We start from the raw sequence: 26,198 nt of genomic DNA on the forward strand, positions 1-26,198 counted from the left end.
CTGGAGGAAAGAGGCAGAGAGGGATTCAGGGGCGATGTCCGTGCTGGCTTTGAAAGGATGAGGGATGAAAAGGTGTTCAAAAGGGGGATGGGGATGGGGTGAGGGGTACATTCCAGAAACAGGAAGGTCATGCATAAAGCACAGAGAAGCAAATAGCAGGCGATGTCTGGGAAACTGCAGAGGGTTCGGTAATTCTGAAGCCAGAGATAAGGCTGATGTGTGGGAATGAGAACAAGAATAACAGCTCACACTCAGTGCTTTACGTTTGTTAATTCTTTTAAGTATAAAAAGCCCCATGAACTAGAGACTATTAATATCTCCAGTTTCCAGAAGGGGAAACTAAGGCCCAGAGAGGCTAAGTGATTTGCCCAAGGTCACAGAGCAAGAAAGGGGCCAGGCTGGGGTTTGAGCCCAGCAGCCTGACTCTTTTGTGAGGCAGGAGCAGCGGGTGGCCTGTAAGCCATGTTAAGGAGACTGGACTTGAGCTGCTGGGTTTTACCAGCAGAGCAGCTGGACCAGGTGTGCCAATCGGAAATACGCAGGCCAGGAGGGCATTCTCGGTTATACCGTCATCCCATCTACATTCTGCACAGGCAAAAGGGCAAGGTCCTTTCCCTGGAGGAGCCATGGTGAGCTCATGTTTACAGAGCAGTTAACTCGCCAGGAGCCGCTGGGGGTCATCTCCACTGTCTCACTGTCCTGACCACCCTGCATGTGAAGAACCATGTCTCACCACTGCTACACAACCCACCACCACCCTCTGCCAAGGCACAGAGAGAAGAAGGGGTTTGCCAGATGCTGGCAGATAATTTCTTGGTGAGGCTGGAAATGATTTCCATCTTCTTTAGTCTGTGAATTTCCAGGCTTGACTTGGAATTGTAGTTCCTGCTCCCAGGCCCCTGGGTTTTTTATGAAACAAAAGGCTTTTATTCCCACTAATAACTCATCACAAAGTATTTATTGAGCACCTAACCATGTGCAAAAGGGCATCGGATGCTTTGAGAAAACATTTGTAAACACTACATCCATCTCAAAGGCCTACTTTTCACACACACACACACACACACACACACACACAGAAAAACATGCAAACTCCACTCTGTTTACCCAGTGAAAAGTGCAGCACCTGTGCGAACATCTGTCCTGTATTCACTTGGAAGCACTGGAGATGCTAATTGTGAAACGCACAGGGATGGGGACGGGAGCAGTACAACAGCAAATGGAGACAAAGGCATTTTTCACTGCACACTGGCGCTCCCTGGGCCTCTGCAGGGGGTCAGCGGATAAGTGGTGCTCAGAAGAACAAGTCTGGCTATGAGACTCGTTCTCCAGGTGGGCTACTGATCAGAGGTCTACGCTAGCCCCTACCTGGGAGCGCCTGGGGGACTGACTGGACCCGGCTCCCATGAACACTGGCCGCAGCCCGGCATCTGGATCTCCTGTGAGCTGGTGGCTATACTCAGAAGAGCAGCAACAAGGGGTGAGATGGCCGGGAGGCACAGGTCCCTTGGGGGAGTGACATGTCAGGAGGAAGTCTACAGGAAGGTTCCCTTTCTGTCGAGTGGGGAAGAGAGCGCAAAAGAGGCATTGTGAATAAAGAAAAATACAATGGAAACCAAAAAGCCATCCTAAAGGGTGGGCAGGAGGTGGGGCTACTTCAGTTGAATTGTCTCTGCAGTGCACCTGGATGGTCAAGGAAATTAACATATGGTTCCCCCATTTGCCACCACGGCATCCCTAAGAAAATCCAAAACCCAACTAACATTCCTTAAGAGGAAGAATTTAATAAAAGGAAGGGCAAGCTCAAGTCCTCAACCCAGAGAGTCCTTAGATTATCTACTCAGAGGCTCAAGAAAGGGCGTCATTGCTACTTTGTTGAAAATGAAACCATGATACTTCACTATTAGTTAGAGTTTCCACTTACTGAGGTGGTACCGGGAGATGTTATATGGAATTTCCCGTTTAATCTTTATGTCAACCCTGAATGGAGATGTTCTTCTCCCCGTTTTACAGATGAAGAAAGTGAAACTCAGGGAGAAACCGAAGCTTAGCTCCTCCTTCAAGTTTGCACAGCTGCTGAGAGATGACACTGGAAATTCAACCCCATCCTTTGCTATAGACCAAGAGACTCTGAAGAAATGTCAGAACACACTACATCATCAGCATGTATGATCACTCGCCCGACACACACACATTTCTAACAACCTGAGGATTCTCCCAAGCTATCCCCGTCTCCAGACTTGGGAGCCCCTGCCCACCCTGGGACAGTGTCTGAGCTCCAAAAGGAAACAGCACAAAACATGCAGCAAAAGCAAACAGGTCAACTGGCCTGAAGGCTGAGCAGGCTCTGCAGCTGAGAAAGTCTGAGCCCCATCGAGGTGACCAGACAGGCTCCAGGGTGCGCAGTAAAAACTGCCATTCACAACAAAAAGGCAGGCCAGCCAAGTGCGAACAGCCGAGCCGGCAAGAAGAGGGGACCCTGGGGTGCCACAGAGAAAAGGCGTCACGCTTGTCGACGACCACCCACAAGTGAAAGCCCACGCATCCGGCAGCCTGGAGTGGCTCCAAGCCATTAGCCAGCGCCGAGCACAGTCACTCTGCCCGAGCTGATTTCCAGCAAGAGCTCAAAGAATAAGAAAAAACAAATAAATAAAACCCCAGTCTAACAAAAAGAGAGATTAACAAGAGGGAGAGGTGACCTACGAGTGGCGGGGTGGTGGAGGGGCGAGCTCAGATGTGAGGGAAGGTGGGACCACACCACCCCAGGCTGACATGGCAATTATGAGACGTGTGGACCCCGGAGAACTCCAAAAGCAGAGACCAAAGACATCCCCAAAGTAGGCTGCTCCTAGGGGAAGCAGGGGCCAGGCCCCGCCCGGACTATTTCTGACCTGATCACACGTGAACGAGTCTCCTGGTCACCCCAGATGGTTCCAGGGGCTGGTTAAGCTGTGACAAACAGAGTCACTTGGGACCCTGGGTGTTTTGGGAACCTAGTGACTCACTCCCAGATATGTTACTTCATGGGAGTCTGTTATTAAGTGCCCTGGGTGTGTGCAGAAAAGATGTGGTCCGTGACTCTGCAAAAACCTGTGCTCCCAGAAAGAGGCACATCAGGACCCAAAACAATAGCACCTGCTCAGGCACAAAGCAAACTCTGATTCAGCACATGAGACATTAATCAAATCTGTCACATGCAGGTGCTAGGGAGCAAGAGGGCCTCCACGCAGTGTGTTCAGAGGATGCGAAGGTGCAGAAGTGCAGCCGCTACCCTAACCGGTTAGGGACGGTTAGGGAAGCCTCCGTGGAAACAGAGGACAAGATCTTCGGCTGAAGAAATATGAAGTGGGGATAGATCAGAAACAAGAGACGGCAGCCCACGGGAAGGTTTGGTAGTGAAAGTGGTTCAAATGAAAAAAACTGGAGATTATGTGACTGTTAAATAAATGAGATGATACGGGACTTCCCTGGCAGTCCAGTGGTTAAGGCTCCATGCTCGCAATGCAGGGGGCACGGGTTCAATCCCTGGTCGGGGAACTAAGATCTCGCACGCCGCACGGCACAGCCAAAAAATAAATAAATAAATGAGATGGTATGAACAGCCCTACGTTTAAGACTTTTGCTTACTGGTTCTGATTTCTGGGAGGGGGAGTGAAAGAATGAAGGCCCGTCAGCCAGGGGTATAACTGAGGTGGAATTTCTCATGGCCTGGAAAGTGCTGGGGCCACTGCCACGTGGATGGGGGCCAGGCTGGGAGGGTGGATCAGAGGCCTTGGCATTCAAAGTCTTCATTTTCATTTGATCCAAGAACGTGGCCTAACCCTCACCAAGTGAACGGGTCTGAGTTTATGGTTTCCTTATCTATACTCTGAAGTTAATGAAAGTTTCAAAGCCACTAGAGCTTGGATGGAGAAATGTTCCCTCTGGGCAAGGCCTGAAAACAGAGGTGGCAGGTCTGCGATCCAAGAGCAAAAGGGACCCACAAAGCTGCCTTCCCCAGGGGTGTGCTGGGCACACAGCAGCCCACCAACACTGACGATGAACGAGGCCCACAGCTCCACTGTCACCTGTGCAGGTCACTTCCCTCCCCACCCCTCGAACTGCACATCTGAAAAATGGGGATAAATACTGTTACTTCACAAGGGCTGGTAGGAGCAACCGCTTATGTTAACATGACTGTACACAGTGTTTCCAACTGCAATCAGTTGTAATAGTGCTTGCTGCCTCCAATGAGAGAGTAGCAAGAATGGCTCTGGGGAAGACTTCTACGCATAAAGGACGCTCTGATTTGTAGCTCCTGGATTCACTGTTGGGCCAGGGTGCAGGGGTGGAGCCCACAGAGCACTCACAGGAGATATTTGCCAGTGTTGTTCCAAATGCAGGCTGAAGTCACCAAACGTTCACCTAGGAGACTCCCCAAACATAATTGAGTCTTCCAGGGAAAAACAAAGCCCCTAAATCATGCCTTTAAAAAAAAAAAAAAAAAGATGCTGCTACCGTATCATGCGCTTGCTTGTGCTATAGCTAACATACACAGGGAAAGAGATCTAAAAAAAAAATATTTTTAGTTTGTCATCCAAACACCCCAGTTGTAATCCAAGATGACAATTCCTCAGTCCACGGAGGGTGGTTATGAGAACAGAATTCAACCCTCCTTTTCTCCACTGAATGGAAATACCAGCCATCCGGGAATTATCATGAAAGAGGATAGAGACAGTTAGATCTACGCTTCCTGGCTGAGCAGATTGAGAACTTCCTATCAACTCTCTAGCAGGATGGATTGTTTAGAGGGCTGTGTCAGTGCACTGCAACAAAGCAGAAACTTATCTGCTGGATACACTTAGAAGCCGTGCCTTTTTAAAGCGGGAGAATAGGTCCTTTCTGATCCTAAGAGCTTGGCAGCAGAGCATATTCACTCCAATCTCTGCTTTTCTTTCACTAATTACTTTCTCCTTGCCAGATACAGCTCCTGACGTTACTAATCTGAGACACACCCTCCTACACATATATCCCAAGCCAGGAGAACTCACAAAAGGACTCACGGTTCCATATTGTCCAGATGTTTCCTGAGTGCCTAGGGTGAGGCAAGAACTGCACTGAGCTTCAAGAGACAGAAAGAAAGAGAGAAAGATGCCCAGTCTGGGACTTCCCTGGTGGCGCAGTGGTTAAGAATCCATCTGCCAATGGAGCAGACACCAGTTCGATCCCTGGTCTGGGAAGATCCCACATGCTGCGGAGCAACTAAGCCCGTGCACCACAACTACTGAGCCTGCGCTCTAGAGCCCATGAGCCACAACTACTGAGCCCGCATGCCACAACTACTGAGCTTGCGCTCTAGAGCCTGTGCTCCCAACAAGAGAAGCCACCACAATGAGAAGCCCACTCGCTGCAACTAGAGAAAGCCCATGTGCAGCAACAAGGACCCAACACAGCCAAAAATAAATAAAAAATAAAATTAATTAATTTTTTAAAAAAAGAAGCCCAGTCTGACTCCTGCCACTATAGGACATGCTGGGAGTTTCCTCTCCACCCACCTCCCAATCTCCAGAGCAAAATGCCATCCTTATTCAGGACTGACCCACCCCAGGGTCTCTAAGGCAGGACTCTAAGGTCTATCACGGTGGATAGAGACGGCCTCCGGAGTTGTAAAGAAGTCAGCTGGAAGAAACGTTCTCATCACATCACTTTCTGGTTATTCCACCAACTCTAAACTGCTGTCTGGGGAATTCCCTGGTGGTCCAGTAGTTAGGACTCAGCACTTTCATTGCCACGGGCCCAGGTTTGAGCCCTGGTAGGGGAACTAAGATCCCGCAAGATGCGTGGCACGGCCAAAAATTTAAAAAAATTTTTTTTGAAGAAAAAAATAATAAATAAAATGCTGTCAGCATTCCAGGCTCTCCATAAAATAGGTCTACCTGCTCTGACCCCTCCCCTAATGAAAATGGCTAACATCCACCCAGTGTTCCTTCTGCTATAAGCCAGGCCATGTGCCTGTTTGGCATACACTGTCTTGGTTCAACCTTGGGACAGCCCTCTAAGGTAGTATTGGTATTGGTTTCCTTTTACGGATGAGGAAACCGAAGCTAAGAGACGTTATGTCAAGCACCCAAGGTCCCACGGCAGCAAATGGCAGGGCTAGACTCAAACTCGTCATGTGCTCTGAACCACGCCCCAGACCCCATCTGCCCCAGCGCTCTCATCTCTGGCCTGCGTGGGGAGGCTCGTACCCCCTCTTTCCCTCTGCCCAGGCATTCGGTCCTGTCCCCAGCATCCCCAACTCCCACCTGTGCCTAAAACTCCACCTGGGACTTCCCTGGTGGCGCAGTGGTTGAGAATCCGCCTGCCAATGAAGGGGACATGGGTTCGAGCCCTGGTCCAGGAAGATCCCACATGCCGCGGAGCAGATAAGCCCGTGAGCCTCAAGCACTGAGCCTGCACTCCAGAGCCCGCGAGCCACAACTACTGAGCCCACGTGCCGCAGCTACTGAAGCCCACGTGCCTAGAGCCCGTGCTCCGCAACAAGAGAAGTCACCGCAATAAAAGTCCGCTCAAAGCAACTAGAGAAAGCCCGTGCACAGCAACGAAGACCCCATGTAGCCAAAAAAAAAAAAAACAAAACTCCACCTGCCCATACGCTGATCTACTCCCTCAGGTGAGCCTTCATCGTCTTTTGTGTTCTCAACTCCTGCCACAGTGCCGTCCTATCAGAATTTACTGCCAGGGCTACAAACTCAAATGCCTGCAGGCACCAGGCAGGTAGCAAATGTGGGAAGCTGGGGTGTGTGAGACGGCAGGTGCTGAGTCCTCATGCTGTGAACAAGCATAATACCTGCTTAAAATACCATTCAGGCCGAACAAAACAGGTCCCATCATGTGCCTAGGCCACCACCCTGCCACCTGGTCTTGCCACCCATTTCCAACCACTCTTTGCAGGGCAGCCTGAGTGAATTTGCAGACACTCCCCTGAAACGTGACCATGTCACTCCCCTGCTTAAGGCACTCTGGGACTTCTGCATCACCCCCAGGATGAAGCCCCACTCCTCAGCACGGCCCTGGAGGCGGAGAGACCCCCCAAGATCTGGATCCAATCTCTCCTCCCCGCCCACCAGTCAAAGCGCCAACCACACGCACCTGTCCACTCCGACTCTTCTACACCTCTGCTCCCCTGCTCCTTTCCCTGAGATGGGCTTTCACTTCCAGCTTCCACTTCCTGCTTCCTGTTCGTCTGCTCTTTAAACACTGAGCACAATCAAGCTTAATCTCTCTAAAGCCTTTCCTGATGTGCTCCCTCCCCAAATCAAGCAGACTGACTCCATCTCCTGCCCCAATATTTCACCTCCTTGGGAAAGCGCTTCCACCTCCCCTGCCCATCCTTACTCTCTCCTCCTCTAAATCCTTCCACGGTTACAATAAAAGCCACAAAAGTAGCACGTCATATACTCGTCTGTCTTATTGCCAACCAGACCATAAATCCTTCACGAGCCATAACTAGATCTGCTACGTTTCTGTGACCTCCGCAACAGCTGTTCTAAGCTCTGAAGAAATCCATGCTGGCCAGTTGAAAAACTCTACTTAGCTTTTCAGTTGACAAGATGACAACGATTCAAGAAAAAAAAAGAATTAGAAGACGACTAGTTATTAAACTATTACTTATTTTTAAACTTCTAATGCCCACTTGAATCTTTATTACACATCTCAAAGTCAAAGCCAAAAAAAAAAAGAGTCCCATGATCAAATAGCTAAGAAAAGAGAAGAGGGACTTCCCTGGTGGTCCAGTGGTAAAGAATCCACCTGCCAATGCAGGGGACGCGGGTTCGATCCCTGGTCAGGGAACTGGGATCCCACATGCCGCGGGGCAACTAAGCCCGCGCGCCACAACTACGGAGCTTGCACGCCTCAACAAGAGAGCCTGCGTGTCGCAACGAAGAGCCCATGTGCCGCAACTAAGACCTGACAAAGTCATGAATAAATAAATAAATAATAAAATAAATCTTTAAAAAAAAAGAGAAGATAGTCGTAAAGTTGGATGCAGGTAAGAAAGAAGGAGCAAAGGGAACTCCCGAAGAGAGAGTATCAGGTGAATTGCAACCCAGAGGAAGCAAGGAATAAACAGAAAGGAAAGATGAAGGGGATCCCGGGAGATGCGCCCACCTGCTCTGTCCTCCCACCTCACCTGCCGGGCCTGGCTCGACCAGGGATCGAACCCGCGCCCCCTGCGGTGGAAGCACGGAGTCTTAACCCGCTGGACCGCCAGGGAAGTCCCGAAATCTGGTCTTTCTTTAGGTGAAGCACGCAGAGGCAGAGACAAGTTCCCCCAGCCAGTTCTGAATCTCATGGAATGGCATCCAAAGGTGAAGAACCTCTCCGAGGCCATGGAGAGCACGTCCATTGGTTCTGTACTGTTTCCTTCTTTTGAAGGAGTTCGTTCTGAACAGAAAACAAAGGCTGAACGGGTAGGTTCTATGTCGTAAAGTAGCAGCCGCTGACTAGATTTTACTCAGCTGGCTGTTTGAGAAATGTGAAACGGTTGCTGATATCTAAAGGTCAGAAGGCTTCCGATGAAAAGCGTAGGTTTTGATTTTTCTGGAAACACTGGAAAATGTAGTCCCAAGCAGCCCGTGAGCCTACATGGTAACGGATGGCCAGAGGGAAGTATCAGCCAGCCCACCAGACAGCACGTGCGCTCCCCAGCGTGTCCCAGGCCCCCCCCCACCGCCCCGGGCCCACGGCAGTCACGTGCTCAGGCACTTCCTACAAGGTCACTTCGGCTGAACCACAGCCTCACAAGTGCTTTGAGTAGAGAGAGAGCCATACGTTTTTATGAGTAGATAAGTACCTCCAACAAAAAGCAAACACAGCAAAGGGGGTCACCAGTGCAAAAGGCAACCCCAGCACTGATGGCCTGAATCAGTTCTCCTGTCCAGGGATACCCTCCAGGCAAGTGATGATAGGGGGTCACCTGCCCCTGGGAACCAGTGACCTCGGGGGGTGGCCCTCCTCGGCCACCCCAGCTGGCCTTTTGAGTCTCGTGCCCTGCTCCGAGGCTGGTCCTCTTTTGCCCTTCCTTTCCCAAATCTTGACTTCTATGAGTTCCCATTTTCAGCCCAAACTGTCTTGTTCCAGCCACCATGATGTAAAATTTAGCCAAATGCCTGTGCACTGGAAAAGGGCGTACACTGAGGAGAAAGCTGCATGAAGTCGTGGCTGTCCTTTGTGGTCTGTTGTTTTTTCACTTGCCCGTCTTTTCTAGTTTCTCAGTGATGACCCGATACCACGTGTACAATGAAATCCCCGTAAGTTTTGCTGTTTTTATAACACGAAAGGGAGTTCCAGGTATGGAGCTCCAATTGAGAATAACATGCCTTGCGGGAAATAAAAGTTTAACTGAAAAAAAAAGAGATGAAGGTAAAGATATCGTAGAAACCAACTTCCTTTTGGAAAAGAAACTCTGGCCTAAAGTTCTACCTCTTTCACAAAGCTTTACTTCCTGGAGTGCAGCACATCAGCTCAGAACCTGAGTTCCGCAATCAGAAGACCTGGGTTCCAATGCTGCGGCCAACACTTCCTGGCTGTGTGACCCTGGGTAAGTTTCAACCTCTCAGAGTGTCAGTTTCCTCTTCCGTCAGATGCAGATGCTGAACCGACTGCACAGATCCGCTAGGAGGACCCAATGACTGAGATGGCACATGTAAAGTGCTTTCAGACACTGCCTGGCACGTGATAGGGGCTCAATACCCATGAGCCATTATTCTTATTATTTTTTTATTTTTTTGTGACTGCATTGGGTCTTCGTTGCTGCGTGCAGGCTTTCTCTAGTTGTGGCGAGCGGGGACTACTCTTGGTTGCGGTGCGTGGGCTTCTCATTGCGGTGGCTCTCTTATTGTAGAGCATGGGCTCTAGGCGCCCAGGCTTCAGCAGTTGTGGCTCATGGGCTCTAGAGCGCAGGCTCAGTAGTTGTGGCACACGGGCTTAGTTGCTCCGCGGCATTTGGGAATCTTCCCGGACCAGGGATCGAACCCATGTCCCCTGCACTGGCAGGTGGATTCTCAACCACTGCACCACCAGGGAAGTCCCGAGCCATTATTTTTATTGTGAATGACCTTACTCAGCTTGGACTGATGGGGAGAGAAGGGAGAGTCAGGAAATGTCCAAATCAGGGAAGTCACCCAGCAAAGGGAGTCCTGTGGACCCCCTGAGCATGAAGGTGGGATGGGGGTGGTCTTGGGACCAATGTCCCTCCCGGGGGCTTGATCGCTTGGTGCCTCCTCTGGGTTTCCTTCCAGGGCCACCGTGCTGTGATCCGCAAGGCAGCCCCGGGGGCGGGCACTGCAGCCAGGGGCTGTCAGAGCCCTCCCACGTTCCCTCCCTGACTCGGAGGCTGAGAAGTTGAGTGTTCTGCCTCACGAAGCGCTCCTGGAGCAAATGGGAACTTGGACCCCCTAAGGCAATGGGTAAACAGCAGTTCGGCAGCCGCTCCAGCCTGCACCCAGCTGCCACAACTGCCATTTTGACACGGTAGCTTTCGGCGTGCGGAGGGGAGAGATGGCATTTCACGGCAGGGGCCCTGAGGCAACAGACAGGATCCCCCCATGAAGACCCGGAGGGTGGAGGAAGTGAAAGGCTTCAAGTGTGGGTTACGAGGCTGGAACCCAGCAGGCCGGATGCTTGCTCATTTTAACTGGTGCCTCCGCCGGCCTGGTGACACAGGCATTCTGCCTTGGCGAGGCCCTAGGAAAGCCAGGGCACCAACTCCGGCGGAGTCAAATGCCCAAGCTCCCTGGGAAGCTGTGAAAGTCTAACTGCTGTTCGGTCTCCAGTTGCCATGCTGCTTTTGCTTCCCAGCTCGGCAGTGACCACCTGCTGTGCCAGGAGTGGGCCAAAAAAGGATTCAGATCTTGGCCTGGGTTCAGCAGCCCCGCTCAGGCACTATGATCTTCCAAAGAAGAACCTAGTCTCTGGTCATGACAATAACGCCTGTGACTGGCTGAGCACTTACCATGGGCATCACACACGTGATCTCACTAAATCCCCACGATAACTCTACTGGAAGATACTATCATGATCCCACCCTACAGACGAGGAGGCTGAGGCTTAGAGATGCTAAGTTCCATACTCAGCTAGGATTGGAAGCCTGCAGCTTGACTCCAGACCCCGAACGCTTAACCATTCCACCACCCAGGGTATCACCAGTGACAAAAGCTACCCAAGTCCTTGGGCTTTATTTATCGTTTGGCAAGTATGCTGGGGAAGCTTGGTCAGAGAAGGAACAACAGACACAGATTTCTGTGATGGAGCACCTACCTTGGGGTTGGTCACCCCTGGGAATACAGCCCCACTGCTCTATCCCAGCTCGTGTTGGCTACATTTGCCCTGAGGCCAACAGCTCTGGCCCACTTTGACTGAGACAGGTGCCAGCTGGCTCTGCCTGCAGGAAAACTCTGGAAAAGGAGCCAGGGTGCCTGCCATGTGTTGGCCCCTGCAAATGGGCAGTGGCCCTCCACCTTGTACTGGGTCCCAGGTTAACTCCTGATGATACATTAGGCATCGGGGCAAAGGAGGGAGAGGGGGTCCTCTGCTCTATCACCTTAGGCCTTATCCCTGCATGGCCTGTCACCAGAAAGCCATGAACCACCAGCACCAAGGTAGTGCATGAGACAAAGTGCCCTGCTCAAGCCTCAGCCACCGCCTTGCCCACAATCCTTTTATCACCCAGAAAAGGCCGATAGTACAGGCCCATCTTAGGCAGCTGTTGGGTTTAAAGGCAGTGAGAAGGCAAAAGCTGAGTGTGAACAGAATTCCCCTGGAAAATCCCTCGTATTGCTCACAACATTCAGGCTCTATGGTCTAGAGATGGTCCAGACCGCTGACTGATGCGCAATGCAGACAGCGGGCTATCTCTAAACTGCACTGTCAAACGACAACCCCACTGACTATTTTCAAGGTTATTCCTAATTCCATGCTTTAAATACCTTTGCTCATACCTGCCTCCTTTATCAACCTGACATCCCTGCCTGTGAGTCATACATTAGCATTTCAGCAGCTACTCTTATAGCCCAGAGATGTCTGAGTCCTGGATAAAATCCACCCTTTCCCATATAAGGAAAAAAAAAATCCAAACCCTCCAGTTTCCTTTAGGGATAATTCCCCAGCATTGATCATCCCTAGCATAGGGTCAAAGGGCACAGGCGGCACAGCCAGATTCCTGGGGACCGCATCTAAGGAAAGGGCAGGAGTGTTATGGGCTGAATTGTGTCCCCCTAAAATTTCTATGTTGAAGTCCCAACCCCCAGGGCCTGAGAATGTGACTGCATTCAGAGACAGAGCCTTTAAAGAGGTAATTAAGGTAAAATGAGGTCATATGGGTGAGCCCTAATCCAATAGGACTGGTATCTTTATAAGAGATTAGGACACAGACACACAAGCTGAGGACACAGTGAGAAGGCAACTGTCCAAGAGCCAAGGAGAGAGGCCTAAGACAAACCAACCCTGCTGACACCTTGATCTTGGACTTCCAGCCTCCAGAACTGTGAGACAATACATTTCCATTGCTGAAGTACCCCCCCCCCGCCCCCTTCTGTGGAATTTTGTCATGGCAGCCCGAGCACACTGAGACAGGGAGTGTGTGGTACATAGCCAGAGGAAGGCACCAGTGACAGCTGCTGGGTCAGGGCGGAGGCCCAGGCTCAATCAAGGCACACACCCTCAGAGAGCTGGCTTAGTTCTCAGTGGCGGTCGTGCCCACATAGCTGCCAATTCTGCTGAAGGCCTCTGTCTACATTCTTTGTTCGTTTTTTTAAATTGGAACTTGTATGTTTTATTTATAAAAATGATAACAGAAACTTTCTTACTTTTTAAAGACTATTATTAAGTACCCTGCATTTAATTTTCTTTAGAGAAATGCTATTTTTCAAGGATTTTGTTTTTATAAAAACTTTTTTTCTCTTCCCTCCTGTCTGCATACTGCCAACGCCTTAACACCTCAAGGGTTTCTATCAGCCACAGACCGGGGGGCAAGGATGGCAGCCCCCAGGACAATCAGCTGTGCTGGGAGTGATGAGACTCCAGCCACGGGTGAACAGAGGCAGGAGGGGCTGCCGCCCACCTCTGACGGGGCCCTCAGACAGCCCCTCCCATGAGCTACCAGGGCTCAGAGGCCCAACTAGGTTTATTTGGACCATGACTTGTTGAGTGCCTGCATACGGTAGGCAGCAAGCTAGGTGATGCACGGATGCACGGATGGTTAAAGAAGTCATTTCCGCACAGTAAGTAGCCGTAATAATGGAAGCCTAGACCAGATACCAAAGCAGAAAAGGGTGAGTAATTAGCCCCATGAGATATAGGAGGTTCAGTGAAGGCTTCAAAGAAATGGGATTATCAGCAGGATTGTCAAGACAGAACTGAAGCTCATGAGTAAACAAGAGCCTGGGGAAAGCATGCCAGTTACCAGCAAGGCGGAGAGGTTTAAGAATGTACCGGGGATTCAGAGAACTAGAATTGTGGGTTAAAGCAGGAAATGGGACTGGTCAGGCAAGAAGGCACTAGAACATACATATGCTGGCTAAGGAGCTTGGCCGTCATCCTGTAAGGGACAGGAAGGTCCTGGGGGCGGCGAGCTGGGGAAATTATAGGCAGACCTCAGAGATATTGCGGGTCCAGTTCCAGACCACTGCGATCAAATGAGTATCGCAATAAAGTGAGTCACATGAAGTTTTTGGTTTCCCAGTGCATATAAAAGTTATGTCTACACTATACTGTAGTCTATTAAGTGTGTAATAGCATTATGCTAAAAAACAATGCATACATCTTAATGAAAAAATACTTTGTTGCTAAAAAATGCTAACCATGGGACTTCCCTGGTGGCGTAGTGGTTAAGAATCTGCCTGCCAACGCAGGGGACATGGGTTCGAGCCCTGGTCTGGGAAGATCCCACATGCCACGGAGCAACTAAGCCCGTGTGCCACAACTACTGAGCCTGCGCTCTAGAGCCCGCGAGCCACAACTACTGAAGCCCACGCACCACAACTACTGAAGCCCGCGCATGCCTAGAGCCCGTGCTCTGCAACAAGAGAAGCCACCGCAATGAGAAGCCCATGCACCGCAATGAAGAGTAGCCCACGCTCACCGCAACTAGAGGAAGCCCGCGCGCAGCAACGAAGACCCAACGCAGCCAAAAGTAAATAAATAAAATAAATAAATTTATAAAAAAAAAAAAATGCTAACCATCGTCTGAGCCTTCAGTGAATCGTAATCTTTTTGCTAGTAGAGGGTTTGAAATATTGCAAGAATTACCAAAATGTGACACCGAGACAGGAAGTGAGCAAATGCTGTTGGGAAAACTGGTGCTGAGAGACTTGTTCGATGCAGGGTTGCCACAAACCTTCGATTTGTAAAAAACGCAGTATCTGTGAAGTGCAGTAAAACAAGGTACGCCCATACCAGGTCAGATTTGTGTTTTAGACGGACTGCTCAGAGAAGCGGGCAGGGGGGACCTTGGGAAGAAAGTCAATGCCAAAATCCAAGCATGAAATAAGAAAGGCCCATACGGAGGAGATGGAGCAGGCAGGCCTCCTCTGAAATCTCTCCTTTCCTCTAAGAGGCACTACTGTTTTTCCTAGCCAGGCTTGGTGGGTTATAGCCATTAGTTCTTAGAGATTTTAGCAAATATCACAGGAAGAGGATGAGATAGGAAACTGAGGCACTAGTGCACTTCGCAGAAAGCACAGTTTCCCTGGACCCCATCAGTTGTTTATTTTGTTTTTCTTAAACGAACTAAAATGAGCCACCGACTTTGCCAAGAAATGAATGGCCTTACTAGCGGCCTATCCAAGGTTAGTTTTATTGTCTACTTGGCCTATTTCCCTATCATCAAGCACCGTCATCGTTTCAAAACGTGATCTTGACGAAGAACTAGGTTGCTCTTCCCACTTTGATCCTTCAGGAGAGCTGGACAGCCTGTCATCAACTCTGATACTGTGGGAGGACTTAAAAGTGGCACCCACGACAATGATCAGGAGTCCAATTTAGAACCTTGAGCCTGGCTATTTCCAGAATGATCCATACCCTCTGCATGTCAACCACCCTCCTTCCAGTCCATTCCCTCACTGGCGATGGACTTAACCGCTCCCCTCACTAGGGGGTATCCTACTCTGAAGCTGAGACAATGTCACATTCACTTACATCCCTTTCCCCAAAGCACCTTACATGGTGGCGTTAGAGGGAAGATCAGAGAGACACTGCTGCTTGCTAGCTGTGTGACCTTGGACAAGTTACTTAACCTCTCTGAGGCTTTGCTTCCCCAGTAAATATGGATAATAACAGTAACTCCACCTTGAGGTTATATGATGGAATAATATATGTAAATGCTAAGGACCAGCACTCATACTCATTAAGGGCTTGTGAAGAAGGAAAAGGAGAGGGAGGAGGGGGGGAGGAGGAAAAAGGGAAGAAGAGGAGGGGAAGGAACTTTGGGGTCAGTCCCGGGTTCAAATCTCTGCTCAACCGCTTGCTTGGCTGTGTGACATCAGGCAAGTTCCTTAACCTCTCTGACTCACAGTTTTCTCCTCCGTAAAATAGGGATAATACTGTCTACCTTGCAAAAAGGATCTTAGTTAGGATAACAGGTAAGAAAGAGCCTGACACTTAGCTTGCCAACTCTAGGGTATTTAAGAAGTGGGCCTGAAATCACAGCCACTGATTTCTTGGTCCTGAATGGCACTTAGGGAAAAATCTGGTCTACTTTCTAACCTTCCTCAATCGCCCAGCTCTGCCACTCTGGATGGGTGAACACGCTAAAGCAAAGAGAGGCCAGTTTAGAGGGAGCCAGGCCTCCCACTGCACTCCCATCCACGGGGACAACGCTGTCCTTCACCACTTCCAAGGGGAGGCTGTTAAGCTGCCTGCAAGCCAACTGTGTTCTCTCTGGACAAAGGAGATGGGAGAGCCAGGCTTATCTTTCCCTGGACCCGAGCAATACCCCTGGCTCAGCAGTATGGCTTGTGGGTAGAATTTCCATCTGCTAAGGAGACCCTAAAGCACTAGCCCCTGACATCTTAGGACCCTCCGTAAAAGGCAAGTTATTTTAAGCCTCTCTTGGACCCAAGGTCTGAGCAAACGAAGCAAATGGCTTTGGGACAAGAAAGGTTTTTAAGACCTCTCATTCTGCCAGAAACACACTTAAAATCTAAAAAATTTAAAGCTCACAACCTCTCGTGGGTTCACTTTGTGCTGCTGGGCTTTGGTTTAGAGGAAGACAAAGCAAAACCCCAAACCCTCAAATCAATGGATCACGACAAATGCTTGCCCGCTTCCACCCTGTCCTGGGCAGTACAGGGACTGAGTGCCAGTGGGGAGAAGCAGTCAACTCCACTTTCCTGCCAAGGATCAGGCAGACAGAGGCCAATGTTGAAATCTGTTTCTTTTTTTAACAAGGAATGGGGCAGGGAAGCTAGCCAAGGAGCAGGTTTGCCTGAGGTCCCCACCAAGCATCCATGAACAAAACCAGGGTACCACAGGTGCAAGAGAGGGGAGGCGCTGAGGGAAGCAGGGCAGGCTAGTCCCGGAAAGCACCCCGAAATTGAGGGTGCAGGATTAGGACCCCACAGGATTAGTCTCCCAGTAGTTTCTGTGTCAGAACTTGGGAGTCAAACATCGGGTCAGGCATTCAGGTACATGCATCTACCATCAGACCACCAAGCCCACAACTCGCCCCCTGAAACAGAAAAGCTGCACCCCCTCCCCCAGCCCACCCTACCATCTTACTTCTGCTGGGCAGATCCTCTTGGCCCAGGCCGTTGGAGGGAGCCAGTGGGGTGCTGCCACCTTCATCCAAGGTCAGGATGAGGGGAACGTCGTCATCTAAACTCACGGCCATGTTCTCCTCTCCTACAGCCCTCAGGATGTGATGTCCAGAGCTTTAAATAGTCTCTGCTTTGAGCTCCAGTTCAAAGCCACTGGCCCAGAGGTTCTTCTCAGAAACTCCTCCATCAGTGGCATCTTCTAGGGTTTGGGGGATTAAAAAAAAAAAAAAGGACAATTATCAAAATACAACCACTACTGATGAAAATGTTCTGGAATTAGATAGTGGTGATGGCTGCATAACCTTACAAATATACTAAAAACCACAGAATGGTACTCTTTAACATGTAAGATGATGGATCTTATAGTAATGTGAATTGTATTTCAATAAAAAAGAGTATTGCAGTATAACAGCACTAAAATTCTGTGCAACATTAAATACTGAAAAGTTAAGGGTAATTATGTTTGGAGATTGGGATTATGGCTAATATGTTCCCCCTCTACCCTTCTTAACCCTTGTTTGTGTGTGAGTTTCATAGAGGTTTTAAAGACTTAAAAATATATATATATATACAACCATTCAAATAATAGTAGTTAATACTCAGTGAGCGCTTACTATATGCTGGGGCTCTTCTAGCAATTTTTAAGTAAAGCTGATTGAAACTTCGTAATAGATAAGTAGGATTATTATCCCCCATTACAGAGGGGGGGGTGGGCTTAAGGCTCAGAGAAGTTAAGTAACTTACTTGTCCAAGAACCCACAGCTGGAAAGCCAAGCTTTGAACTACACAATCTGACTCCAGACCTGTGCTCCCAGCCACCATGCTACAATTCCTCCATGTCCCAGCCCTGGTATTTAGGCAGCACTTAGCTCCAATGACCTATAAAGAGTTAGTGTGCCAGGTCATCTAGATTTGCCCATATCACTCTTATTATTCTCCTAGATTTAGGTATTTGGGGAGGAAGGGGAAGAGACTAGAATATTTTTTTAAGTGATGTCCGGAATCACACAGCAAAAACACTCATTCTGAACTCCCAATTCAAAACGGTCAGAACTAGCCTGTTACAGTTCCTATTTATAAACATTCCCATTTCCGCTGAGGAGGACCAAAAGAAAAGCAAACACTCAGCAGATCTAACAGCAGACCTTTGAACTTGAAAACAGCAGCAGGTTCCTTCCTCAAACTGCCGTATTCTGGTCTCAATCAAGTTTGCCTCCAAACTAACCCACTGAATGGCAACCCATCAATTTACTTCCTTCAGGAATCACCAGGACAATCCAGGGCAGGCCCCTGTGCGTCAATATCTTCTTAAAATTAGGCAGTAAAAGTGAGCACCATTCTTTGCTGCTAAGCCTGTAGTGCTCTGCCCAGCAAACTTCCTGCGAGATTTTTTTTTTAAGTTTCCTCCAGATCTGGGGATTAATTTCACTTTTAAATCTCAGTAGTGGGAAGACAGAAAAGGAAATTCCAAATGAGATGTTACCATTTGGCTGTCTTAAGCATTATATGTTTTATTATTTTTCTTTTTGGCTTAACTTATCACAGATATTTTCAAACACACTCAAACGTAGAGAGAATATATAAATGAACTTCCTTGTGTTGATCACTCAGCTTTGACAATTATTAACATCTTGTCATTCTCTCCCATATTTATTTTGAAGGCTGGAGAATCTATTAACTTTCTCAACTCATCAAGAAGAACTTTTTAAATTGTATCATTGTTATCAAAATAGCTACTGGTTTTTATTTTAACTGTATAATATATGACTGGTTGCTTGCATTAGTTCTGTGGCTCTCAGCCGGGGTGATTCCCCCGCCACACACACACATTAGCAATGTATGGAGACATTTCTGATTGTCACAAGTAGGGGGTAATAGTAGGTAGAGGCCAGGGATGCCCAGAAACATCCTACCATACACAGGCGAGACCCACCACAACATAGAAATATGTGGCTCAAAATGTGAATAGTGCTGCTGTCAGGAAATCTTACTTAGCTAATGTCCCCACTTCACAGATGAGGAAACTGAGGCTTAGCAGGGTTAACTTAAACTGCTTCTTGTAAATAAACAGCAGGGAAGTGATAGAGTCCATATTGCAACCCAGGCAGTCCGAATTCAGGGACCCTCCCCACTTAACCATTACCCTTCATCTCTTCCCAGAGGGTCCCCTCATCTGAATTCAAACCCATTATTTCACAGAGAGGAAAAAGTGAGGCCCAGAGGAGAGAAGGGACTTGCCCAGGGTCACAGTGCTTCTCCCTCTGTTCAGGAGCCAGAAGAGAAGGGTCACCCCTAGGGACAGGTCCTAGGGAAAGAGGGCAGGCAGGCTCTTGCGGGGTGGGTCGCCTGAGGGCGCCAGGGAGACAAGCAGACGAGGGAGGAGGGTAACGAAGAGGAGTGCGGGCTCCTGCTCCACGTGCTCGTCTTTGCGCCCCTTCTCCCCGCCCCGGGCTTCCCCGGGCGATCCCCACGCTGGGGTCCCCACGACCAGGGCTGGAGGGAGAGAAAAGCGGCGATGACTTCCCCGCAGCCCCTCTTGGCCCTACCTGCCCGCCTCCCACGTTCCAATGCCCTCATTCCGAGCCCCCTGACCCTTGACCCCTGCCCTCTCCATCAGGCCAACCCTCACACCCCTTGAATTCTTACATGAGCCGCCCCAGCAACCCGGACCGCGCGCCGGGGTCCGCACCGCGCAGCCCAGCCCTCCGGCGCCGCCGCCAAAGCCACGAGCCCGGAGCTGTTGCAGCTGCAGCAGCCGCCGCAGCCACCGCCACTTCAGCCGCTGCCACCACGGCAGCTGCGCCAGCTCTCCCATCCACCGCCTACTGTTCCTTCCACCCCACCGGCCCCGCCCCATTTTCCTTCACCGCTGCCTATTGGCTACCTCGGCTGTCATGGTGAGCTCTGATTGGTCAAGTCTTACGTCCTTCCCCAGTTCTTGCCTGCTGCTAATGCAGGACTCCCTGCCTGCCTCCTTGAGAAGGGGCGGGACGAAGAAGCTCCGCCCCTTTCCCTTCCGTTTCTCCCCGCCTTACTCGGTCAGCCCAACCCAGAGGGAGGCCCGAGTCTTCCAATTGGTGGAGGGCTAGAGAGACGGTGCTTCTGATTGGTCAGTCCTCAAGGAGGTGGAACGAACTGAGCAGAATAAGGAATTTAATGGTGAAGAAGAAAGTCAATCAGACGCTGAGTCCCGCCTTCTGAGATTGGCCGGTAACCTAGCAACGCCGGCACCTCGGTGGTTACCACGGGTAGAAAAACCTGAAGCCCTCTGAGCAGGTGAATGACTTTGTGGGGAAGGGCTGTGAGTGATGAAGAGATGGTGAATGGGGTCTAGCCCTCTATCCTTTGGCTCTCTGAGGAATCAGTAGCCCCCCACTGTGAGCCCGTCCCCGACTCAGGACCCTGCTCTCCAGCCCCTGCCTCAGTTTGGACCTCCCTCTCGAGCCCCTGCAAGGACTACTGGGCATCCTCTACTCTGCCCCTCCACTTGTCCACTTTCTCATCCGTAAAACGTGGATGATACTAGTCAAGTGGAGTCGCATCAAAGTTAACTACTTTCAAGTCAAACATAGGTGCTGGGGGTGAGAGTGTAGTTTATAAGTCCGCTACCATTTCACCCAACGGCCTATACATCCCAGGGTGAGCATCCAATGAAAGTGAGTGTTTATTTTTTTATTTTATTTTATTTTTTAAATTAATTAATTTATTTTTGGCTGTGTTTGGTCTTCGTTTCTGTGCGAGGGCTTTCTCTAGTTGTGGCAAGCGGGGGCCACTCTTCCTCGCGGTGCGTGGGCCTCTCACTATCGTGGCCTCTCTTGTTGCGGAGCACAGGCTCCAGACGCGCAGGCTCAGTAGTTGTGGCTCACGGGCCTAGTTGCTCCGCGGCATGTGGGATCTTCCCAGACCAGGGCTCGAACCTGTGTCCCCTGCATTAGCAGGCAGATTCTCAACCACTGCGCCACCAGGGAAGTCCCCAAAAGTGAGTGTTTGAATCAGGCAATTTTGATTATACCAATTTTGGCCTTTTGTGCTAACTTTAGAACTTAACTCCCGTCCCCGTCCTTAAAATATAATTTCATTTACATACTTAAGACAAAGGGCTTGTTGTGAGGATTAACTAAGGCAGAAAGTAGAATAGTGGTTGCCAGGGACTGGGGGGATGGGAAAACGGGGAGTTATTATTTAATAGGTACAGAGTTTCAATTTGAGATGATGAAAAAGTTCTGGAGGTGGATGGTGGTGATGGTTGCACATAGATGTGAATGTGACAATTTAATGCCACTGAATTTAAACTGGTTACAATGGTAAACTTTGTATATATATTTTACCACAATAATAATTTTTAAAAGCAACTATAAAGCTGGACAAAACCATCTAGTGCTATGTTAGCACACTGAAAATCAACCAAAGTCATACAACAAACTGAGAGTTTTTATTCATAAAACCACCAAACTTCAAGTTTGTGCTATACTTACCTGAGACTTCTCTGATTTCCCCACCCCCAGTTCTATGGGCATAATAGTTCAACCAGGGTGGGTGGCCCCCTGAATACCAACAGCTTCACTGTTACTGTCTGATGGGGCTCACTTGGTTTGAAGGAGTATTGGCTAAAGTGGCAATCTTGGTGGGAAGAGAACAGGGGAGGCCGGCAGCTCTAGCAGTCCAAGGTTGTAATCCTATTTGGCACAAACAATGGACTGAAAGCTTGGAGTTCCTGGGGAGTGAGGCAGCCACAGGGGGCCTGATGAGCTCTGTGTATATCTTGGTTGACTAGAGGTTATGCGCATGTGTAGCAGAGACCAGAGCAGGCCCAAGCCACTTAATCCATGGCCGTTGGAGCCTGTGTAGATGACTGCGTGCTGCACTTTCCATGGGAGAACAGAAGCCTTACTGGCTCAAAGTTTGAGCACAACCTTGGACCAACTTTTGGCTGAATATTAAACTATGTGGATACAGAGGCGACCCCTAGGAAGCCAGGTTTAAAAATAAAAATATGAAAAAAAAATTAAGCAGAGACATCAGTAGCTACACATTGTGGAGGAGACCGACTTGACAGATTTAGTCCAGGAAGTAAATTACCAAACACCCAAGCAAAACAAGAACAACAATCATTAGGAAGGAAAAAATACCGTGTTGCTACCAAAAAAAAATATTCCCTCTAAGATTTCCAGTGTTCAATAAAAGTTGTGAGACGTGTATAAACGTACTCAGGAAAAAAAAGCAGTCAACAGAAAGTGTCTCTATGTGTCCCTAGATGTTGGCTTTAGCAGACAAAGGCTTCAAAGAAGCTATTATAAATATGTTCAAAGAACTAAAGGAAACCATGTTTAAATAATTGAAAAAAGGTAGGATAACAATGACCCATCAAACAGAAAATATTTAGTATTCCAGAATAGACTGTGATAAATTAAGATGCACATTATAATCCCTAAGTCAACCACTAAGAAAACAACTCAAAAAAATTTTTTTAAATCAACAGAAGAATCAAAAGAGTAGACTAAAAATATTTATTTAACACAATAAAAGCCATTAAAGAAATAACACAGGAACAAAACAAGACATGAGATGAGACGAATAAAAAAACATAGCAAAATGACAGATGTAAATCCAACTATATGAATAATTTAATGTAAATTATTAAATGTAAATGGAAAAAACACTTCAATCAAAAGGCAGAGCTTGCCAGACTAGATTTAAAAAGTGAGACTGAACTATATGCTGCCTACAAGAGACTCACCTTAGATTCAAAGACACAAAGGAGTTGAAAGTAAAAAATTGGAATCCATGCAAAGAGTAAGCATGAGAAAGCTGGAGAGGCTATATTGCTATCAGAAAAAATTGATTTTAAGACAAAAAATATTACTAGAACAAAGAGGGACATTTTATATTGATAGGAAGGTCAGTACATCAGGAAGATATAGCTAGACTGACCAAGAAAATAAAAGACACAAATTACCAAAATCAGAACTGCAGAAACTTAAAGAATTATAAGGAATATTATGAACAACTTCATGCCAAAAAAAGACAACTTAGATAAAATGAATGAATTCCTAGAAATACAAATTATTAAAATTGACCCAAGAATAAAGAGAAAATTTGAATAGACCTATAACAAGTAAACAGATTGAATTAGAAATAAATAGTCTTCAGGAATTCCCTGGCGGTCCAGTGGTTAAGACTCAGTGCTTTCACTGCCATGGGCCTGGGTTCGATCCCTGGTCCGGGAACTAAGATCCCACAAGCTGTGCGGCGCGGCCAAAAAAAAAAGAAAAAAAACAAATCTGCCCTCAAAGTAAAGCCCAGTGCTAGATGCCTTCACTGGCTAATTCCAAATAGTTAAAGAAGAAAACAGTGGGAAAGTCAAGAGTGAGAAGGGGTAAGTTCTGAGGTCACTGCTCACGCCTTTTCTGAATATTATAAAGTTGTCAGTAGAAGGCAAAAACCTATCCCACAGTTCCCTTTCCCAGACTTCACCCTCTACCAAGCCTTTTGATTGAAAGAAACAGTAACAGAGGCTGCAGAGTCAGTATCAATATCCTTGCCTCCAGGCTGGATAGGCTGCCCCAGGCATCCCAGCCAGACCTCTGCCCTGGCTCAGGGAGAGGCATTCCTTGGGAACACGCTCCAGGCATGGTTAGATGTAAATGCCAGGGCTTTAGCTTGGGATTTTCACTTGATTTACAGTAAAAAGAAAAAAAAAAATAGGGAATTCCCTGGCAGTCCAGTGGTTAGAGCTCCACACCTCCACACTTTCACTGCAGGGGACACGGGTTCAGTCCCTAGTCAGGGAACTAAGATCCTGCAAGCTGCATGGCTTGGCCAAAAAAAAAAAAAAAAAAAATTGAATTAAAGGGGTGAGTCTTTCCTGCCTACTCAGTTGCTAAGTTCCCCACATGTACTTCCCTTTTTCCCTGGGAGAAAAGAGCTCTGGGCAATGAGGCTGATGCACTATGCGATTTATCCCCCAACATATAATCATCATCATCACTCCCCGTTGAAGAGAGCTTCTAACTCTCCAAAGGGCTTTCCTGTCTATTAAACCATCCCTTCTCCACTCAGCTCCCTTTTGATGTGGCTAAGACAGGTGTCGTGTCACCAGGTGCCAAGGAGATAAGGGACTTGCCTAGACTTATTCCAAGAGCCCCTGACAGGAGAGAGTCATGCACCCAGGGCTCCTAAGACCCAACTTGTGAATCTGATCTTGATTCTGTAACTGATGGTGGCTTTAGATGGTGCTGAGGTCAGCTCGTCAGACAGAGCTGGGCTAGGCTTGGGCAAGCCTTCCTTTGAATCTGGATAGAGCCCTGGACTTAGCATGGGGAAGGCCAGGAGTTTTACAGGGAAGCCAGGCCGCTGTGGTCTAGACCAGTGGTTCTCAACCAGGAGCACCCCACCCACACTCCGCGGGGACATTTGGCAACGTCTGGAGATATTTCATCTCCAACTGATCAGAGCTAATGGTGGGAGAAGGGTGCTACTGGCATCAAGTGGGTAGAGACCAGGAATGATGCGAAACATCCTACAAACACACAGGACAACCTCCACAGGAGAGAATTATCTGACCCAAAAGACAAGTGCTACACACACACACACACACACACACACACACACCTTTTCCCTTCAGGCCCTAGTTAGTGGAACTGAAAGCAAAAGGGATTGAAAATCAAGACCATTTGAAATACAGAGCATCAGGGAAAAGTATCTCTTTGACCTTAGCTCTCAAATAATCGCAGCAGGTTATATCCTATGACCAATCAAATGCCTTTAATACGGGGGCTTTTGAACACACTTGTTTTTGGTTTTGGTTTTGGTTTTTTGGCTGTGTTGGGTATTTGTTGCTGCACGCGGGCTTTCTCTAGTTGCGGTGAGCGGGGGCTGCTCTTTGTTGCAGTGCGCGGCCTTCTCATTGAGATGGCTTCTCTTGTTGCGGAGCACGAGCTCAAGGCACGCAGGCTTCAGTAGTTGTGGCACACGGGCTCAGTAGTTGTGGCTCGCGGGCTCTAGAGCGCAGGCTCAGTAGTTGTGGCGCACGGGCTTAGTTGCTCCGTTGTTCCGTGGCATGTGGGGTTTTCCCGGACCAGGGATCGAACCCGTGTCTCCTGCACTGGCAGGCGGATTCCTAACCACTGCGCCACCAGGGAAGTCCCTTGGTTTTTTTTAAACCACAAGCCAGACAAAGAAATACATTTTCCTCCTTGATCCAGCAGATGCCTGTTTAAATACAAAAGAATACTTACTACATGCAGTGCACTATGATATTTTCTATTCTATTTCATTTATTTTTTTTATTTTTATTTTTTAAAATTAATTAATTAATTTATTTATGGCTGTGTTGCGTCTTCGTTTCTGTGCGAGGGCTTTCTCTAGTTGTGGCAAGCAGGGGCCACTCTTCATCGCGGTGCGTGGGCCTCTCACTATCGTGGCCTCTCTTGTTGCGGAGCACAGGCTCCAGACGCACAGGCTCAGTAATTGTGGCTCACGGGCTAGTTGCTCCGCGGCATGTGGGATCTTCCCAGACCAGGGCTCGAACCCGTGTCCCCTGCATTGGCAGGCGGATTCTCAACCACTGCGCCACCAGGGAAGCCCTATTTCATTTATTTTTAATGCTAGTCTCAACTGGCAAATTGATTCCACCACTCACTAAAGGGTCATGGTTTAAAAAACACTCTTCTACAACATAATCTGTCAGTCAGGAAAAGCCAGCGTTTTGCATTTGCTAAGATTACGATTTAAATACATATATATATTTAAGTGGGGGAAGTTTATTTTAGAAGAATCTAAACTCACTGCTAAGAAATTCTTCCTTCTGTCTGAAACAACCTAAGTGATACTATCCACAGTTGGATATAACCAGAAATAAACACATCGAAAACCACACTGCCAAAAGAGGAATTAAGAACAGTGATGAATTAATTTGTAAGCGGGAAGAGACTGGAAAATGGTGAGCGGTTTAAGGGATCTCTGTCCTCCTCCATTACTAACTGAAAGTCATGAATAATGCAGAAACCTGCAAAATTAAAGACAGAAATAGTAAAAAGGAGTAAAAAATGGATCCATGTTGGCTCTTTATAAACCTTACTGCACAAAAACAAATATATTTTATTTTGAGGAAAAATACATGTTCTATTTTTAAAAGTATTCAAATGTTAATATTAAATTGTATCATTTTGGAAGTCATCCTAAAATCTCAACATGATTGAGTCAGGACTTCATTTCACACTCACAACAGTTTTATCAAGCGTGGGTTCTGTTACTGTCCCCACATTACAGGTGAGGAAGCCGAAGATGCTTAGAGACGTTCATTGACTAGCCTAAAGCCACACAGCAAGGAAGTGGTGATCCCCTAGGATTGAACTTCAAATTTGTCTGACATGGGAACCCACAAACTTAATCACTGTGCAG

General features: G+C 48.2%; 2 protein-coding genes across 6 annotated transcripts in view; one reads left to right on the forward strand and one right to left on the reverse strand.

The window, feature by feature from the left end:
• TPCN1 (two pore segment channel 1) overlaps positions 1 to 19,622 on the reverse strand; it is a 63,836-nt gene extending 44,214 nt beyond the window's left edge. For 2 of the 4 annotated variants that reach the window (XR_014251624.1, XM_082416483.1), the window contains exons 1-2: positions 19,443 to 19,622; positions 16,759 to 16,995 (exon numbers count right to left, since the gene is read on the reverse strand). Coding sequence is in view for 3 of the 4 variants with exons in the window: in XM_082416483.1 (XP_082272609.1) it covers positions 16,759 to 16,870 (112 nt within the window). In the remaining variant the exon portion in view is untranslated. The remainder of the gene's footprint in view (positions 1 to 16,758; positions 16,996 to 19,442) is intronic. The other 2 variants (XM_082416481.1, XM_082416480.1) reach the window with 2 other exon arrangements.
• A 68-nt stretch (positions 19,623 to 19,690) lies between these two features.
• The window catches only part of DRC10 (dynein regulatory complex subunit 10), a 23,136-nt gene continuing 16,628 nt past the window's right edge, over positions 19,691 to 26,198 (forward strand). Inside the window, exon 1 of one of the 2 annotated variants that reach the window (XM_082416496.1) lies at positions 19,691 to 20,452. The gene's annotated coding sequence lies outside the window, so the exon portion shown is untranslated. The remainder of the gene's footprint in view (positions 20,453 to 26,198) is intronic. The other variant, XM_082416497.1, reaches the window with a different exon arrangement.

The sequence above is a fragment of the Balaenoptera physalus genome, assembly GCF_965194825.1.
Source record: "Balaenoptera physalus genome assembly, chromosome: 12".
Classification (NCBI taxonomy): Eukaryota; Metazoa; Chordata; class Mammalia; order Artiodactyla; family Balaenopteridae; genus Balaenoptera; species Balaenoptera physalus.